The sequence below is a fragment of the Pagrus pagrus genome (genome assembly GCF_965226575.1).
Source record: "Pagrus pagrus genome assembly, chromosome: 17".
Lineage (NCBI taxonomy): Eukaryota > Metazoa > Chordata > Actinopteri > Spariformes > Sparidae > Pagrus > Pagrus pagrus.
The window spans coordinates 25,342,891-25,362,609 of NC_140201.1; the positions used below are offsets into that span (position 1 = coordinate 25,342,891).

Below are 19,719 nucleotides of genomic sequence, written 5' to 3' on the forward strand. Positions count from 1 at the left end.
CTGTCTTTAGACTGGGGGGGAAAAAAGGGCTATAGAACTGCATTACAATTTCTTCTGACTGAAGAGATCCACAGGAAACAAAATATAATACTACCACCACCATGTTTAACCATGGGTTAAACATATTGCTGCTCATTGTGGCTGAACTCAATGTTTGTTTCATCTGATCACAGAGTTTTCTTCCAGCAGCAAACTTCAGTCGAGCTTTAAGGTGCTGCGTCTAAAGCAAGGCAGCCTCTCAGCTCATGTTGATGTGAAAAACACTTGTGGACACTGACACCTGTCTTCCAGCAGCTTCTACTTTATTGCAGACTTGCTTTTTGGTGGTTTTTGGTTGGTAGGCAGGTGCTAGTTTGTGTTTTCTCTCTATTCGTGGCAGTGAAACAACTGTGCCATGTACTTTATACTTCCAAATAATTGTTTGTACAGTTGATCTTGGGACATGTAACTACTTTGAAATAGCTCCAAGTGACTTTCTGACTTGTTCAAATCAATAATGTGCTCTGTCAGCTCAATGTTGAGCTCCTTAGACTTTCCAATTGTAGTGTTTGTGGCTGAGTCTAATGGCTGTATCAAACAAGCCCTGTCAAAATGGGCCCAGAGAAGTCACCAGCTGTTATCAATCAGAATCACTCAGTAGAAGTTAAGAGGCCATGCTACAAAGAACATTTGATTCACACAACTTTCTATAATCACCAACATGATTATTCAAATTACTGTATGTATATTTTTGATCCAGCAGATTTGGTCACATTTTCAGAAGATCTTTTTTAAATTCATTATTGAACCAATCTTTACGAATGTTTTTGTGACAAAGTAGTTTGTGTTCCACTCATTCATCACAGAAACATGAGAGCTGTAGAAATCATTGGAAGTGAAGACTGTCATGATATACATTTTCTTTACAAGTGTATGTAAACTTTTGACCGCACCTGTAAGTCTCTTCTCATTTGAAAAGCAACAAGCAAATATTTAAGTTTTTTTTTTATATCAGTTGAATCACAATTATAAAAATCACCACTGATTACTCAATAAACTGACGATATTTTTCATCTGTAATTTGAACAGATTCAAAACAGGGACAGGAACTTTTACATACATAACAGGTTTCCGTTTTGAAGGAGTCCCGTGCTGTATTTGTTCACACAGGACAGGACAGTTACAGATACAGCTGCAATGCTCAGACTATATTTAGCACAGGAAACCAAGCAAGAAAAGAGGTTACGTATTGCACAAGACTTTGTTTACTACAACATGCTAAGCTTTCTTGTTGTCGCCTCCTCGGTGAAGAGGGATAGCAGTTTTACTTTCAGATTCAGACCAGACTGAGAGACATAGACCTACACCAGTAACAAACACTTCTTGTCATGTCAAACTGAATTATAGGTGTTTGATTGAGTGTGTGCGTCTTATTTGTCTGAACTTAACAGCTCTTCCCTCCTGCTGTCAGTCAGCACCATCACAAAGTTAATACTATGAGCTGCCTCTACAGCTCCATCCCTGGGGTTGGACATAAACAATGAATGTCTACAAGAACAATGACTACACCTTATCCCAATCATAACTTGGGATTTATAAAGGAAGAACACGCTGTGAGAATGTGCCCACCTCACCCATACTTCAGACCAGCATACACACATTTATCTACATTGCTTGTTTAAGCTGTTTGTTAGTTTCACTGACTGTGTTATTATTTTGCAGTCTACACAGCGCTGAGTGAAATGTCACATGGAGGCACATTAATAAACTGTATTTTAAGTTATGAGTGATGAATTTTATTCTTTTCTATTTGCATTGAACCATTAATTCTTGTTCAAAGGTCCTTTCATTTGATCCTGAATTTGAAGCACTTTGTAAAGTCTGTTTCAATTCTAGCTTTATTGATTTATCATTGATGAGCCCCCCTACATCTAATAATAATCACTGAGGTATTACCGCGAAAGTACATGTGCAGAGCTAAAAGACGAAAGCCATGCATAACAGTCGCACGTTATGGCAGCTATTCTGATGCAGTTAGAGTCTCTCTGATTCTACATTAATTTTGTGGATTTTATAAAACAGAATCAGGTGTACGCACAGCTTTATAAATGTGATTTTAATGTGTTACGATTATGGCTGAATGAAAAATTCTATTGCAATTATTCTGAGAGCTACTGCAATCGGGGGATCAGACATGATGTGAAGTTTTCTGTGGTCTGTACCAATCAAGCATGAAACAAGCAAAAAGAATTGCAGCTCCTGCAATTTGGATATTACATTTGGCCCAAACTATGATTTCAATAACAGCTACGATTACATTGTATATCTGTCAGTTTGGAATGAGACTTTGTAAGGACTTACAGAGAGCAGTGGGAATAGCTGAAGTGTCCACTAAAGACTATTTTTGATCACACCTGGGCTCTGCAGAAAATGTTACTAAAAGGTTATGGAGTCCCCAGTAGGCAGATCACCAGAGTAACTTTTATAGACAAATGTGCAGAGGCACTCTTGTAGCATAAAGCCAACAGGTTAAATTAGTAGTATTACTGAATTATAGTGTGTGTCTGTACGGGACTCTTCAGTCTGTCCCTGAAGTAAATGGAAGGCAGTTTGCTGTGGACTTACCTGGGTGATGGGCTCCACAGAGCCGATGTATGTGTCTGGACGGAGAAGAATGTGCTCTAGCTGGGTCTTCTTCTGGTACACTCGCTCCACAGACAGCTTGGAGCCTGCCTTGTCTTTCTTGGACCCTTCCATCTTACCGGTATCACCTCTGCCATTCGCAGCCTCCTGTTTACCAAAAATCTCTTTGTTATTAATGCACATACAACTCTGCTAAAACCCCTGGACCTGCACGAAGATGACATGATGCTGTTGACAGCAGATTATCAGTGCTCACCACCGTGGAGGGAACGCCCTGTTGGCTGCAGGCCATCATTGTAGGAGTGTTTCCAAATATACCCATATATTGATACATATTGACCTTTTCAAAATATAATGATTTTTCAAAGTATAGATACACCAGTACCAGCTGCACTTTCTCACTCTCTGCTTTGTGACAGCAAAGGGAACAGGGAAGAAAACAATGTTTCTAAAAGAAATGGAATTCTCTGCTACAAGCCAAGGAAAAAAAGGCGCATCTCGTTGTCAAGTTAAAGCCTTGTTATACTCATTTAATGAAAATCTAAAATTTTATGCCCTGAATGATGTGACAATTTCCCCCCTTGTACAGAAAATGGTATTGAATATCAATATTTTCAAGATATTGCATTGAAGTTAGAAATCGAAGTATTATTGTGCTCATGATGTTGTGTTCATACTATAGTGAGCTTAAAATCTTTTATCACTCTATTCCAGACTACAGTAATATTTGGGATAGGTAAATATCAAGCTTTAACTGTCTGTGAGCACAAAAATTCAAAGGCAATTAACAAGAATCAATAAAACAATATTCACTTGTACTAAATGTAATATTTCTTATGCAAGACAAAAAAAGAAATATTTTGTCTACAAAAATGTTAATAACAGTTTAGTTAAAATGCACCACAAGTAGATCGTTTTGAAATAACAGTCACTAAATGTTTACAGTTTCTAATTGTTAACTGTCCCATTACACAAAATATGGTAGTTGATTTACATGTACTCTACCTATAATGGAACATACAGAATACAACCTGTGGTAAAAGCCTCTAAACAGTGGTCATGCTGTTTTAACACATGTTCAGTAGACCCACACCATATGTCTGTATGAAAGGAGTATCATTGCCTCCTTGCATTACTGCATTTTAAGAAGATAATACTTAATACTACAAGCAATGACTGACTTGTTACAGTCGCCTTGTTTAAAACAGGCATGGGAAGATATGTAAATGTAATATCATGATTACACTGGCCAAAATAACTGCGATTCAGGATATTATCAAATTAAACTTAAACTCATTGAAATCACTTCACCGTACATTACGTTAAGAAATACATATTTGTATTGCATCACAGATATGACACATCATTTATAGTGAGCATACTTTTTGTGAATAATAATCAAACCTTGAATTAGCTGATAATCAATTGCATGTCAAACCAAACGTCTAGCTGCTCTTGTATGAGTTGTCGACCCCTACGCCAATGGAAATTCTCCCAAACAAGTTCAGTTCAACATGTAAGGATGGTAGTAAATTGTCGTTCACGTGATTTACTAACTGATGCAGCACGCTGGAACAGTTCACTCCCACTGCCCCTCACCGGTCAACAATGGATCTCGTGGCTAACGGACAGTATTCATACTGTAACAAACAATGTGAGGCCGTAAGGTTCTTTTGTATAATGACTAATTACGAATGAACAAGGCAACGTTCACGTGGTAGTCAAGTTTCAGTGGGTTCGCTTGTGTCTTTATTTTAGGGATGGAGCTAAACTCTGGATTATTTAGTTTGTTGTAGTCCAGACGTACCGTCTCATCCTGAGACTAGATGAAATGGCAGTCTCTGTACGTGCCGATCAGTTGTTGTTATTTTGGTAAAAACCGCTCCTGCATTAAGGTTACAGCCTTTGAAACCCGTTCTGAATTTAAATCGAGATCACAGTTAGCCGGTGTGTAATAAGCCTATTCTGACAGTTGAATAGACACTAACGCTGAGGTCTTGCTCAGACATTTAAATGCTAGCTATAGCCTTTAGCTACTCGGCTCACGGTGCTGAGGTAAACATAACTCTTTCGGACCGTACAAAAGCCCTATTTAGATAATAAACCATACGTTTGTTGTTGAATGGCAAATTAACTTACCATCCAAGCCAGCCCCCCGCTTCCTGCTGCGCCGTTGGACATCTTCCTTTGTGATCCCAATATCGGTCTTTAAACGTCTTCAAATGTCTTCAATTCCGGCGAAATCAAAAGTCCTTCCGCATAACAATTGTCTCAGTTGCTGAAAGGTACCCACACTTGTTTGTCTCCCATGGTCTTTCTCCTTTCGCTATAAAGATAATCCTTTGAATATAGCAAAACAAGCAGAGGAGGGGGAGTGTATCGCGGCTATTGTTAAAATCGACAAGCGGTGGCACAGTAGGCCTAAACTTCCAACAAAGATGCTAACCGGGCTACTTACTGCAAAATAAATACTGTACAAAACGCATGCGCTAAATGGGTTTACAATTTCATGTGAAAACTTCACAGAACAAAATAGGAGTTTGAAAGAAATGCTCTCAAAACGATATACTTAAATACTTTTCATTTAGAAATAAAAAAACGAATACTAGCTAACTGCAGTAGCACCCGCTGTCCGGTTCCTCCATCTGCAAGATAGACGGCGAATCGCCTCGCAGATGAACCGGCCAATTGGGTGGCTGCTTTTTTTTAAAGGCACCGGTACTTCGACCAATAGGAAATGTCAACATTAACTGGCCGGTGTTGGTTTTTCAACGAAAGATGGCGGCAAAAGTCCACTCAGCGTCTTTACTGACAGACCTGACGGTGTGTAACTGAATGTTTACCTTGCCATAGCTTTGTATTAGACGACTACTAGACTGCGAAATATCTTTATTACACCACCATGTATTTTTTTTCTATTTTTCTATTCATTTCTTCCACTTATAATTATACACATGGATATTAGTAGGCATGACAATGTTTTAAAATACCACAGCCCAGTATCAAATGACAAACTCACCAGTAATTACAGTTTATTACTGGCAGGAGAACTCGAGCAACCTGAGCCGACAAGGGCTTCAACCAGTTTGCTGTGTTGAATATCTCCCTGCATCACAAATTACAGATACATTCACGGTGGAGGCAAATGTTACAAAAACTATGGCTATATGTTTCAAATTCATTACAGGTATATTGTAGACTGCACATCCCATAGGTTATTTGGCCCTTAGTCAATTAGAAAAAAAATAATTAAATGTATGACAACATCTGTATTCTGTGCTATGTAGAAAAATCAATTCTGCATTCATCTATCAGACCATACATACTGTATTTAATCATCTTGGAGGACTGACACAAATTTATATATTGCACTGATTTGTCAGACAAAACTATCATCCAAACATATTTCTGAACTTGTCAAAGCAGCCAACAGTGAAAGAGAATAAGGGGTCTAATTTAGTTGAGTAAAACAACTGTTAAACATCTTCTAAGTGGATAAGGATTTCAAACGAAGGCTCCTCTGTCTGCTTCAAGCTTTGTCTGAAGAGCTGAGCGTGCTGCCATGACGTCTCTCCTTCTCCATCACTGAGTCCTGCTACAACAGTGATCTCTGAGGAGCCAGACAGACTCTGGAACGACTGCATCTTCCCATCTAATGGTTCAAACACAGGAGAGGATATTATTAGGAGGGATCATGTTACACAATCGTATTTAGAGTATTTGTTGCATATCCATACCTCCAGAGAACTCTGTAATTATCTGGCCTGTCTGCAAGTGCCAACAGACTTTCCCAGAGTGGAAGGTCTGGCTACTGGCCATGACTGAGACGGACTTTATCTTTAGTCCCGCTGGAGCCAAGTCAAACTTCCAGCTGATTGTTCCCATAGACGAGCCTTCTGTCCGAGCTATGTACACCTGAAGAAAGAAAAGACAGTCTGGTCATCACACTTACAGTTGCACGTTGTTACAGTATTTAGAATTATGTTTATTCTCATTTCTTACATTGCCATGTAAATTTACACCGCTGCAGGTTGTGTTAGGAGATATTTCCGATATATTGCTAATCATAGTCATGTTTACAAAATAGTTGGCAGCATCTTGCTTGTAGGTGCTTGTTTTTGTTCTGGTGGGTTGAAGAACTACATTTTGTGTTGTAGATAAAATATTCAGATTTTTTATTTATTTCAAACATTGAGGTGTCTGCAACCAGCTGATGCCAATGCCAGTCATTTAAATACAGGCTGTAGCACATTACTTCAGGATTGTGAATAATCCAGTTTCACTGGAACTACTTGAGGCATTCCAGAGGTGTCCGCATATCAAAAGTTAAATGACAACCTCCAGCCAATCACAATCAAGTATTGAACCAGACTATGGTATAAAATACAAAAATTATAACACCTGTTTACCATCACCATATTAGCATTGTCATTGTGCACATTAACATCGTGGATGTGGTTAGCATGCTGTTAGCACTTAGCTTAAAGCGACTCTGCGCCTGAGTAAATACAAAGTCGTAGTCAAAAGTTTTCATACAATTGTAAAGAACATGTATATCATGTCAGTCTTGAGTTCCAATGATTTCTACAACTCTTAACTTGAACGATCAATGATGTGATTATAGAAAGTTGTGTGAATCAAATGTTCTTTGTAGCCTCTTAACTTCTGAGTGATTCTGATTGATAACAGCTGGTGACTTTTCTGGGCCCATTTTAATAGGGCTTGTTTGATACAGCCATTAGACTCAGCCACAAACACTACAATGGGAAAGTCTAAGGAGCTCAGCATTGATCTGAAAGAGTGCATTATTGATTTGAACAAGTCAGGAAAATCACTTGGAGCCATTTCAAAGCAGTTACAGATTCCAAGATCAACTGTACAAACAACTGTTATAAGTATAAAGTGCATGGCACAGTTGTGTCACTGCCACCATCAGGAAGAAAACACAAACTATCACCTGCTGCTGAGAGAAAACTGGTCAGGACAGTCAAGAGTCAACCAAAAACCACCAAAAAGCAAGTCTGCAGTGAATCAGAAGCTGCTGGAAAATATAGTTTCTTAATCAAAAATGATTATACATACCATCTGCCAGTCATCCTCCACCTTTCTGAAGACCGACTCCTTCCTCAACACACACTGATCCCAGCTCTGAATGACCTCAGAGTTGTTGGACACTCGACAGTACTGGTCTTTGCTGGCACTGTAGCGCACATGCAATAACCTGTCACTCTTCTCTTTTTCAGTAGGAGTAAACACATAACCTGCATCCTGAGGAAAAACGCGCACACACACACATGCACACCCACACATGTTACAAAAATATGGGACCAATAGTGTAAATATGAAACAAACATTATAACCCTCACAAAGGTAGGATTAATTGCAGGACCATTGTATTAGTTTTAGCTAGGTGGACCTATACTTCGTACCTATTTCGTAGGGACATCACTGTGATCCAAGATCTCGGCCATTAAATGCTAAATACAGCATAATCATAACCAACAGAACTATAACAAATTACAATGTTGTACTAAACTTGTTTTCCTTTAAGGATTTTCAATCATGGGACAAAGTAGAAGATACTTTTATCTGTAATGACCATGAGATATTGTCATATATACAGTCGTGTTTAGAAGTTTACATACACTTGTAAAGAACATGTTTATCACGGCAGACTTGAGTTCTAATGATTTCTGCAACTCTTTCTCTGTTGGATTGAGTGGAACACAAACTACTTTGTCACAAAAAACATTCATGAAGTTTGGTTCAAGCAGCAGCAGATTTGGTCACATTTTCACATTTTTATTGAACCAAACTTTGTGAATGTTTTTGTGACAAAGTAGTTTGCGTTCCACATTATGGTTATTAGAGTGAGTTAGGTAATCTACATTGAGACCTAACCAATTTAAATATGAGACTATCTGGTGACCTTTAAGGCCTTATAGTCATAAAATTGATTTTAAGACTTTTTATGGATGCCTGTATACTGTACCTGTGTGGAGGTCCCTGTATCGGCCCCTCTAGTCTCCCCCCGTGCTAACCTCCAGGCAAGAGACCCAGAGTTGCGTCCGCCCAGCTCTCCTGGTTTTGGTTTCTTAGGAGAAATGAACTCCACCAGCTCGACAAGCAACCTCTCTGTCAGCTGCTTCTTCCTGTCTGGACTCAAGGACTGCTGCCTCTTCAGTGTCAGAGCAGATGAAAGGCAGGTCACAACCATCAGAGTCACCACAGCAATCAGTCTATCAATGCAGGGTTAAAGGGTTCAGACTTACTGAGGCATTAAGCCCATTAACGGTGTGCAGCAGCCAGGCCTCTTGAACCCTGGTCCTTCTCGTCAAAACCTCTGGATGTTTGCAGGAATACCTCCAGGTGACATCAACCACCTGCATCAGACCCGCAAACATACACATGCTAAAGTTCATGAATATCTTAAAAACTTTCAGTAATTTTTGAAACCTTATCTCAGGTTATCATTTTATCTTCAACGATAAGTCTGTTGATATTTCTTATCATTGTCAACAAATCCAATGAGAAGACCAAAGTCAGAAAAAGCTTATTCAATTGTGCCATAGAGCCCCATTGTTTTCCAAACTATCACTTCATATGTGTATCAATCTGCAGCTTCAAGTAGTCCCCAATAATGCACTATTTCCTCCTGTTTGAGTAACGTTTTTTTTAAAACCACAGCTACCAGCTGTTTAAGGGAAATTACTCAGTCTGTCATTTTAAAAATAAAACCATCTATTTGTGGGATGTATAAAGATCTGTGACATCTTCAACATGAACCAATGGGCTTGGGGTTGAATGCAGCAGACATGGTAGATATCAATGTTGGTTTTAATCTTATCATGGTATTTGCTGATATTAAGTAAAATACAGAATCAGCTTATTGCCCAAGAATGTGCACATATACAATAAGTTGGCCTCAGATTTAAGTTGCACTCAATATACTTACAAAATGTAACTTTCTTTAAGCTGTAAGGCAATGGAAGTATCATGGCCTTAAGGGGTAAAGATGAATACTTTGGTGTTTATTTGACAGTTGCTTTCACTGAACCCCACAAACAAGATTACAGTAAGGCAAAACCCTGAAGTTAAAAGCAAAGAGAGAAGAACAAGTGACAATAACAGCAGCATGTAGTTTCTATTTGTTTGACCTGGTCCTTAGAGAAAGCCAGAACGTAGGCCAGTTTCTTCCCCCAGCCAACCTCGTACAGTAGAGGCTTATCACAGACGTTTTCACAAGAGTCACAGTGCAGCCAACGGCGCTGAGAAACAGAGTAAATCTCTGTCCACACATGGTCTGAAACAACACAAAGAGAACACAAGTGATTTTCACCTTGCCTTTCATACAGTTTCTACACCTATACAGCTCCTGAATAGGGTCCTTAAGAAGAATATTATGAAACAGCAGTTCGTTCAGGCAAGATGGGGCAGGTTAAATTTATTCCTGAGCCGGAGCCAGAGAATTCTGGATTGATCAATTATCAAAATAGCTGCTGATTAATTTTCTGCTGACTGACTTACTGATAGATAGACTGACCCTTTCAGCACTAGTCCTGATAAGTGAACCAACTTAATTAGTAAGAATTGAGACCATAAAGACAATGAGATGTGGCTGAAAGCTCTTGAGAAAGCTATCGAGTTGACCTTGAGTTGAGAATTATTTGTCAAAATAACACCTGATAGTATTCAGACGTCTAGTCAACAACATTTCTTCCTTAAATGTCAAACACATGCGTGGAAGTAATCTGCTGCTTCTCTTGCAGAATGGAGCAATGCAAGAGCCACATCTGTCAGTCATGTTCATACCTGTACTGTCCCAGATATATCTGGCCTCAAGGCCCAGGGCCCTGCAGCACAATGTGAAACAGTTAGCCCACTCCCCACAGCGCCCCCTCCTGGTTTCAAGAAGCTTCTCAGGATTGTTGTATCTGGAATTAACAGTACAGAGAAAACAATCATGTACGTCACTGGAGGCAATCCATTATTTTCCATGTGTTTTATGGTCAAATTCATTCATACTCTATATGGCTGTTTTTTAATTTAATTGCATTAACAGTGAATACTGCAAACTAAAAGTCAGTGAATCAACAATGAAATGTATAAGCAGTGAAAAAGGATGCATATCACTGCCTTAACTAACTTAACTCTGAACCTTAATTCAAATGTTAATCTTACTTCAAAAACTGGTCCTGAACTAGTAAGAACTAGCCAACATGTCATACACACAGACCTGGGAAATCTGGTGGAGAAACGACAGCTCTGACAGAAGTGGTTCTCCACTCGCTGTGCTCCCCAGCGGAGGTCATCAGTAGAGGCACTGAGGGAGCCGGCGTTCTGGGTCGGGCCTCCACAGCGGCCACAGGGCAGACAATCCACCCAGGAGAAGAAGTCCTGTTTGAACCATCTGAGCAACTCCAGCACCAAGAAGTCCTCTATTGCAAGTTTACAGTCTACAACAGGAAGGCAAGTCAGTCAGTTGAATGAATGGAATGAATACTATATGATCCAAATAAACATCTGATTCTTTTGAATGGATGTCAGGACTTCACCTGGGTCAGCTTCTTTGGCCTCTGTCAGTTTGTGTTGAGCAGCAGAGGACAGCTGCTGGTGAGGGATGATGCTCCTGGCTTTCTGCTGCAGCTCAGGGTTTTCATACAGCATCACGTGTTGGAAGTTTGACTGGAGAGTCACGAAGAAGCTCATACTGCTCTCCTGACAGAAAGAGGGGGAAATGTTATATTTCAGTTTGTATGAAAAACGTGGACCTCCCTAGCATTATTAATTTTCCTTGAAAAGAAAGAAAGAAAGAAAGAATAATAAAAAAGTAAACAAAACAAATGACGAGTATTTAAACCACTCTTTCATTGTCTAAGAGAAAGCTGCTAAATAAATGAGTATGACTGCCACTGAATGAGAAACTTGGCACAGGCAGCAACAGTAATTTGAATGAGGTGATGAGATGCTATAAACTGTATAATCCTTTAACTTCTAGTTTGTATACTATTCTTCTTTTTAAGTACTTTCTTCTCTGTTGTGGGACTAATAAAGGATTATCTTATGTTATCTTAATTTACAGAACTGAAATGATACGTCGATTAAGTGATTGGTCAATCCACAGAAAATTAATCAGCAACTATTTTGATAATCAATAAATCGATTAATTTTTTAAGCAAAAATGACAAACATTCAGAAGTTCTCACTCTTTCAGTGTAATGATTTACTGCTTTTCTGTTTTACAGCATTGTCAGCAGCAGATGACAATGATGACAGAACAAGTAATCTGAATTATTATGAATATAAATTTATAAGGAAAATAAAGCCCTGAAGCAGAAATAGGATAACTGTCCTATACCAATGACAAAGGACCATATCCTTTGTCATTGAACACACAAATGCCATCCTCTGCAACAATTAGAAAAATATAAAAGACCCACTCTTCAGCAAAAAGAAAAATACATTACACTGCCACTTTTTGACGCACCCTCCCACCCTGATAAATTTCCTAGACTCCTTAAAAAGATGGCTCGACTGAATTTTTCTCCATAATTTTCAAATTCAAAGTATGTCATTCTAGCTACTCCTTATCAATAGCCACCTAAACTAAAACCAAGCAAACAAATCGTTCTAATTTACTGTTCTAGAGATCTGTGGCCACAAATCAGCACTTCTGTGTGGAGCCATGTTGATGTCATCCTTCCTTATCTAGTTAACTGACATTAATTGGGGTTTCTAATTATTAAGATGACAGATCTATGGAAGACCTGAAGATTCTTCATCTTGTATAAAAATTATCTTAGCAAACAAAATTGAGCAAATTAAATTGAGATGCCTTATGTCCACTGTGACCATGCTGCAGTTATGTATAGCTAAGTACTACAGATGTTCAATCACAATTTCTGCCATTTAGATCAAAGATGAGCACATCTTTACCAAGGATGATGGCTGTGGTGGAGATGGTGTATCTAACTGGCTGGAGGCAGCAGCAGAGCTCTCTGGTGCTGAGGCTGGTGCTGAGGCTGAGGCTGAGGCTGAGGTTGAGGCCGCAGTAGCCCTTGCAGTGGGTTGGACAGGCTCTCCTCCACGCAGCCTTTGATCCCTCTCTGCTGCTATGGATTCCCTGATGCACTTCAGCTGTTCCACTGATGCAGACTTGGGGAACACCAGGTGGGTATCAGCCTGAACAGAGGAGCATGAGGTTAGAATATTTACTCATGCTGATGACAGATGACCAAACAGAAGAGGCGACGAAGCAAGTGGAACAATATAAATGCTAGCTTTAATTACCTCCTTAAATCCCATCTCAAAGAGGCATTCCACAGCACCTTTGGTGGGCAATAGCTTGGTGGAAAAAGTAGGATTGCCTATGCGGATCGATCTGTACTTTTCCTCATTAGGATACCTGTTGTGAGGGGACATCATGTATTTCAAAGAGACTGATGACTTACAAATCAGAACATGTTTAGTCGTGTGCTCATAAATGGGACAAATACAAGGAAATAACAAATCGGTGTCATGACAGTAACTAGTGTTGCCTTCACGTCGCTCGACAGCATATTAGAGCTACTTCCTGATTAGTCACTCACATGCCGAATTAACCAAAACACCTTTGCGAATGATCCTAAAGTCAGATAAGGATTTTCGGATGGGCGTGCGCTGATACACAAGGACACATATAAATGTCAGATATCCTTAACGTAGTTTGGTTTGACAGTATGGGTTAACTGCAACAACGGCATGTACGGGTGCTCCATAGACACAATGTTAGCTACTACTAGCACTACTGTGATTTATTTATAATGTACAGAGAAGTTCTAATACAATCTCAGCATATATCTGACACATCACATTTCAACACACCGCTAGTAGCGTTACATTGCGTTCTTACCGTAAGTTCTCAACCTTACCTTAAAATGTTGTCCGCATATGTCAGTAACAACTTGGCGGCGTCTAGAAAGATTTCATTTGGATTTTCACATAACGTCGTAACTGCTGGTGACACCGCCATACTGCTTTTCCTGGTACAGACTCAAGTGTTTTCACAGATAGCTAATGCTAACAGTCCTGCTGCAAGTGCTGCCGGCCAATAGATGTTTTGGGTCCTGGGGTTAGCTGACTTTTCAACGCCTGAATATATAAATTGCAGCTTTAAAAACATTATATATAGCTAATTGTGTACCACCACAATTTTGTTTGGTGAAGCCTTACCGTTACTGCCTGTTTCTTTCTATTTCGCTTAAATCACATTTTAAATGTAATGTTTACAACTTAAACGATTCTGGCGTTCAGGAATGCTACCTAACTTAGCTACAAGCAGATTGAAGGATGGACTCGTTTTCTCGTCTCATGAATGTTTTCATAATTGACAGCTCAGTTTGAAGGCCAAGTAAGTTACAGACTCAAGTTCAGTTGCGTCTGGAGGACTTTTCACCTTCGGCTTTCTATATTTATTCCTCTGATATTATGAGGGGATTCAACAAAGCTACACGCTAGCTGTTTCAAACTTGACAAATATTACATCATGTCTGCTTTATCACTATCCTGTTTGACTAAACTCCATCTGAGACCGCAGTACATAAGGGCACTTCTCCCAAAGAGCGTCTGCGTTTGTCCAAACCAAGAGTCCAGACACTACAGTTCCGGAGAGCAGAGAAGGAGGGTTGTTATTACTGGCATAGGGTTAGTGTCTCCTTTGGGCACAGGGACTGCACTGCCCTGGGACCGCCTGATTAAAGGACAGAGTGGGATTGTTGCCCTTGACTCAGAGGAGTACAAGACAGTTCCCTGTAAAGTGGCAGCACTGGTACCCAGAGGGAATGAGGAGGGTCAGTTTCAGGAGGATAGGTTTGCCTCTCATGGGGAGATCAACAGCATGTCACCTGCTACTGTAATGGCCCTTGGAGCTGCTCAGCTTGCTCTGGAGGACTCAGGGTGGTACCCTGAAACTCCACAGGAACAGCTCAATACCGGGGTGGCTGTTGGCATGGGCATGGTGTCACTGGATGAAATCGCTCGCACCTCTGCTGCCTTCCAAGCAAAGGGCTACAAGAAGGTCAGTCCCTTCTTTGTGCCTCGCATCCTTGTCAACATGGCTGCTGGGCACATAAGTATCAAACATAAATTGAAGGGTCCCAACCATGCAGTGTCTACAGCCTGCACCACAGGCGCACACGCCATAGGCGATGCCACCAGGTTCATTGCCCATGGGGATGCAGTTGCTATGGTTACAGGGGGAACAGAATCCTGTGTGGGGCCTCTGTCAATAGCAGGCTTCGCCAGGGCACGCGCCCTCGCTACCAAATGGAATGCGAACCCCACCCAGGCATCAAGACCCTTTCACCCAGAAAGAGAGGGATTTGTGATGGGCGAAGGAGCTGCGGTGCTACTTCTGGAGGAGCACAACCATGCAGTGAGTAGAGGAGCCAGGATCTATGCAGAGGTCCTGGGCTATGGGCTCTCAGGGGATGCCAGCCACATCACTGCACCCACTGCAGATGGAGATGGAGCCTTCAGGTAAATAGGGCTGCAACTAACAATTATCTTCTTTGTCGATTAATCTGTTGATTATTTTCTTGATTAAACAATTATTTTGTTATTTGGTCTATAAAATGTCAGAAAATGGTTTTTCAGTTGATCAGTGTTTCCAAAAGGCCGAGATGACGTCCTCCAATGTTTTGTTTTGTCCACAACCCAAAGATATTCAGTTTACTGTCATAGAGGAGGAAAGAAACCAGAATATATAGACATTAACATTTTTTCTTAAAAAATTAAATGGATTAATCAACACAGTTGCCAATTGATTTAATCACATGGACATAAACACAATTCTGCCACATCATGTCTATTTATTCATACTTTCCTCCAATATTTGCTTCTTTTTTTTTTTCATTTTTTATTTACAGACAGTACAAAAATGTATTTTCTGGGCACAGTAAAAGAGGGGGATAAAAGAAACAAAGCAGCACAGATAAACAATAAAAACAACCAGGGCTCCCCAATATTCCTTTTATACTCTGTTCACTAGTACCTTGAAGATCTTGCAACCTTCATGTATGTTGGAAAATTCTGTCAGATTTGGTTAGTTTTTCATTGGGCGTTATATACTGTGTCAATCCAATTTTACATCCTGGGTGTAAACCATTCTGTGCACTCTGGTCTGTGTGGGCTCTTCCACTTACATGAAATAAGCCTAGCTGCTAGTAAAACCTGTTACTGTCAGCTCAGCCCTGGTGGCATCATGTATCCCCTAACATCCCACACACGTGTGGGGATTCTGGTAGAGATTGTTTAAACCATTCATCAATAACAAGACAATCCCGCAGAACATTTAGAAATCTGCCGACATTGTTTTGTTAGATTTCCAACATTTATCTTCTTGGGTTAAGCCCATTTTAAACAGTTCGAGGGTGTAAAAGCAAACAAATGTAGAGTTGCTTGATTATGGCAAAAATCATAATCATTATTTTGGTCAATATTGAGATCACGATTTTTGAATACAATTACTCAATGACTTGACTATAAATAGACTGAAAAAAGGAAATATCTTACAAAAGAATATAATATACAATAAAAAATATTCATACAAACTTACTGTAAAGTAACATCAAAGTTGTAATAATAATAAGCTGTAATTATCCTTTAATTGTCTTTACAGATGCATGTCTGCAGCCCTGAGGGACGCTGGCATCTCTCCAGCAGATGTGACATATGTGAACGCTCATGCCACATCCACGCCTTTGGGTGATGCAGCTGAAAATGCTGCCATCAAGAGGCTCTTCCAGCAGAACCTTGAGAGCCTTGCTGTCTCCTCGACCAAGGGAGCCACAGGACATTTGCTGGGGGCCGCAGGAGCCCTGGAGGCAGCGTTCACAGCTTTGGCCTGCTACCACGGTGTCCTGCCCCCAACACTCAACCTGGACCGCACTGAGCCAGACTTCAACCTGAATTATGTTCCATGCACAGCACAGCCATGGCAGACTCACGGCCGACGGGTCACCCTTACTAACTCGTTTGGATTTGGTGGCACAAACGCCACACTGTGTCTCGCCAGCATCTGATTAGTGGTCTGTTTTCTTTATCTGTGTTATAACAGAGATTCACTGACTGAATGTTTCCCAGTTGAACAGCACCGTTTTGTTCTCGTGAACTGATTCAAAGAAAAAAATCTGACATTTCAATGACAGGCTACAAAAATAAAAAAATCTGAGGAAAGCAATAAAAACTTTGTCTTTCCAGATGTTTTTTCTTTGTTTGTTTGTTGATTTTTTTTTTTTCATATGGTCAGGCCCAGTCAGGGTCTTTTCAGTGGCTGGATATGGTTGATTCTGTAGGGAGCTGGGTTCAGGGTGTCTGCAGGTCTTTAAGGCAGGTCCGATTTTATAAATATTAGGCCTTAAAAGTCATTTATCATCTGAAATTTGAATTGAAAATTGGAAAAAAAGCGAAAAACTACATTTATGATGTTGATGAAGGTTCTCAGTCACCGAGGTCATGGTAATTCTAAGTGCTGTATCGTAGGCAACTGGACGTGTTTCGGTTTCTTGAAGATGTTTCACCTCTCATCCAAGAGGCTTCTTCAGTTCTAACTAAACTAACTGGAGGGGAGTTTCAGGCTTTTAAACCCTGTTTGGGAGTGTCCTTACAGAGTCATTAAGGACACGTGAGCTCTGAGTTTCAGAGTCGTTAGGGCCACTTGTGGGTCGTTGGTCCGACCGACCTTTATGTGGGTCATTAGGGCGAGGTGAGCCCAGGTGTGAATGGTTGTTAAGCTTTTATGTAGGTATATGGTTATGGTTATATCTGGTTATAGGGAAATGTAATTTATATATGTGGCCTGTGCAAAGGTTTTCACAGGCCACATGTATAAATTACACTCCTTATTTCCCTAATTCCCTATAAGAGGACCTATAAAGTGTTTCCGACTCTGATTTATAATATACATATGCAGTGCTTGAATAAGATAAAAAGTTCTTTAAAATATCACATATAAGTTGACCTGTAGACAACATGGTTAGGTTGAAAAAAAAAAACAGTCTCTTACAAGTGTTAGTCCAGCATTAAAAATGTTGAAAGCAAAACAGTTTTGCAAAGATGTGGACACTAATTGATTATATATATCTGATAATTATTATTGGTTTGTTATTACTGCTGCATCGATGTGTAAACTTCATTTTGTTGTAGCTGCTCAAGATGGAGTTAGTTTAGCTACTTTATACACAGTTAGGGAGTTTAATACAGTGGTTCCCAACTGAGGGGTCAGGCCCCCTCAAAGGGCCACAAGATAGATGAAGATGAAGAAAAAGCAAAGTCTAAAACTGTTTTTTCTGCTTTTCCTTTTTTGTGAAATATTGGATAATTTGACATCAAACTACTAGTCTTGCATAGCCAGATCTCCACAGAGCTGTGTCGGCTCTGAAGAATAGCTTGGTTGTACAAATTCTCATTCTGGTATAGGGGAACAAAATGTTCTAGCTTGTTGTTTTTTATTTTCTTTAAACCGATCACACTGTTCTTGGGTCTCTCTCTGCGGCCTTGGAGCAATGGTGCCCCTGCAAAATAACAGGCAGATTGCATAAGGCAGACCACTAGACTACTGAGCAGCTTCTTTCCTCAGGCTGTGAGACTCCCCAATTCATCTGCAACACTCTGCAATAAAAATAGTTTTAAGAATTTTAAGCCAGAACCCGACCCAATAACTATAAATATAAAGAAATTCTCTCACTGGTGGTCTCATCTGCTTATGTAGATCATACAGAGGCAACAGTATTAAATTGAGACAGTTGCATAAGCAGTTGAAGTCCTTGAAGTAGGTTTAAATTAAACAATCTCAAAAGTTTAAAGGAGGCTTTGGTGGAAACATGACAAGAGGCTCCAACCAGACACTGTTCTTCTTTGACTCACTTTAATATGTAACAATGTGTATTGTAATTTATAAGCATATTATATTTATGATTTTTTCATAATCTGATAAATAACCTGTTAATGTTAAATGTTGTGGCATACAAGCAGAAATTGGCATACAAATGTACTTTAAAATCCTACTGTAATTAAGGTAAATGTACTCAGTTACTTTCAACAACTACCCAGAATGTGCGATCCCTTCCCTGTATGGATGTTAAATAGCTTTTGCACAGTATGCTGAAAATAAGCATTTCATCACTCACTGTGATACAGACATTCTCTGTATCTCCAGCAGGGGGCGTTGGCTCGCTTCAAGTCATGCATGTTGCTTACATGGACATTTCTAGTGGTTTACATTTTAGACGGTCAGTAGAAAACTCTGTACAACAGAAAAATAAACATCTTTATCATCATCTTAACCTGACCTGAGAGCAGTCATTAAAAAAGCACAGTACTTGGAAGAGAAATAGCAAAAGAAAAATGCAGGAGCCTTTTAAATCTATTAGAGTACATCGAGAGGAGAGGATGATATGGATAATTGTATGAAGACAATATTAACTGTTAAGTGCCTGCTGTTTGCTACCTATAGCCAGCCTGTGTTTTCTTTAACCAGCTTAACTCACACTCCAAAAGCTTGGGCAGTTTCATTACATCAACAATAACATAATAAGACATAAACGTAGACATGATGGGCAAATATATAGACAATAAACAATTACAATGACTGAAATCAGCGATGATATTTGATGATATAATTACAGGAGTACAGGATTCGAGATTATGTAGAATAGAGGTTATGGGCACGGCAGGTTATGTGTGTGTAAAAACAGTATGTTTGCACATTTGTATGAGAGGCAGTGACATTCAGTGATGTCAAGGTCAGTAGGTTTGGCAGGTGTGTGAGTGAGGAGTGAGGCATATGAGTGGCAGAGGTTGGAAATTTAGAAGGAGGGAAAAAAGAAACAAAACAAAACCAAAACAGAAAAAAGTGATATTGTAATTCTAAATATCGCCCCCTAGCAACACAACTGAGAACCCAGCAGGGGGCGGGCAGCCTGGTCAGTGTGCTCCATCCCTGGTCTTTCTCTAATTTCATCTTTGTGCTTTGTGTAGGTTACTGTCTCGTCCTGGCTCAGACCCCTCCCAGACCCTGTGGGAGAGAGTCTGTTCGATTGGGACATACATTTATTTATT

General features: G+C 39.9%; 3 protein-coding genes across 4 annotated transcripts in view; 1 reads left to right on the forward strand and 2 right to left on the reverse strand.

Annotated features, from left to right (window-relative positions):
• top2b (DNA topoisomerase II beta) overlaps nt 1-5,278 on the reverse strand; it is a 33,084-nt gene extending 27,806 nt beyond the window's left edge. The window contains exons 1-2 of one of the 2 annotated variants that reach the window (XM_084379427.1): nt 4,762-5,278; nt 2,605-2,769 (exon numbers count right to left, since the gene is read on the reverse strand). In XM_084379427.1, coding sequence (XP_084235553.1) covers nt 2,605-2,769; nt 4,762-4,803 — 207 coding nt within the window. In that variant the 5' untranslated portion in view covers nt 4,804-5,278. The remainder of the gene's footprint in view (nt 1-2,604; nt 2,770-4,761) is intronic. The other variant, XM_084379426.1, reaches the window with a different exon arrangement.
• A 359-nt stretch (nt 5,279-5,637) lies between these two features.
• Nucleotides 5,638-13,731, reverse strand: ngly1 (N-glycanase 1). The gene is made up of 12 exons (XM_084379428.1): nt 13,533-13,731; nt 12,913-13,027; nt 12,559-12,804; nt 11,178-11,340; nt 10,859-11,078; nt 10,435-10,556; nt 9,780-9,925; nt 8,895-9,005; nt 8,615-8,800; nt 7,705-7,890; nt 6,360-6,537; nt 5,638-6,274 (listed from the first exon to the last, which is right to left on the reverse strand). The coding sequence occupies exons 1-12, from the start codon at nt 13,631-13,633 to the stop codon at nt 6,099-6,101; spliced, it is 1,950 nt and encodes a 649-aa protein (XP_084235554.1). The 5' UTR covers nt 13,634-13,731; the 3' UTR covers nt 5,638-6,098.
• Nucleotides 13,732-13,784: 53 nt separating this feature from the next.
• oxsm (3-oxoacyl-ACP synthase, mitochondrial) lies at nt 13,785-16,857 on the forward strand. Its single transcript, XM_084379429.1, has 2 exons — nt 13,785-15,138; nt 16,280-16,857. Exons 1-2 carry the CDS (start codon nt 14,147-14,149, stop codon nt 16,680-16,682), a joined length of 1,395 nt encoding a protein of 464 aa, XP_084235555.1. The 5' UTR covers nt 13,785-14,146; the 3' UTR covers nt 16,683-16,857.
• The last annotated feature ends 2,862 nt before the right edge of the window (nt 16,858-19,719 follow it).

What these genes read in the sequence shown, in the direction of transcription:
- ngly1 (XM_084379428.1), bottom strand. Translation starts at nt 13,633, where the DNA reads ATGGCGGTGTCACCAGCAGTTACGACGTTATGTGAAAATCCAAATGAA. An exon ending in CACCACAGCCATCATCCTTG is followed by an intron (nt 11,341 to 12,558) that starts GTAAAGATGTGC and finishes TCTTTCTGTCAG; the next exon opens with GAGAGCAGTATGAGCTTCTT. An exon ending in TGGAGGATGACTGGCAGATG is followed by an intron (nt 6,538 to 7,704) that starts GTATGTATAATC and finishes TTCTTTCTTCAG; the next exon opens with GTGTACATAGCTCGGACAGA.
- oxsm (XM_084379429.1), top strand. Translation starts at nt 14,147, where the DNA reads ATGTCTGCTTTATCACTATCCTGTTTGACTAAACTCCATCTGAGACCG. An exon ending in GATGGAGATGGAGCCTTCAG is followed by an intron (nt 15,139 to 16,279) that starts GTAAATAGGGCT and finishes TTGTCTTTACAG; the next exon opens with ATGCATGTCTGCAGCCCTGA.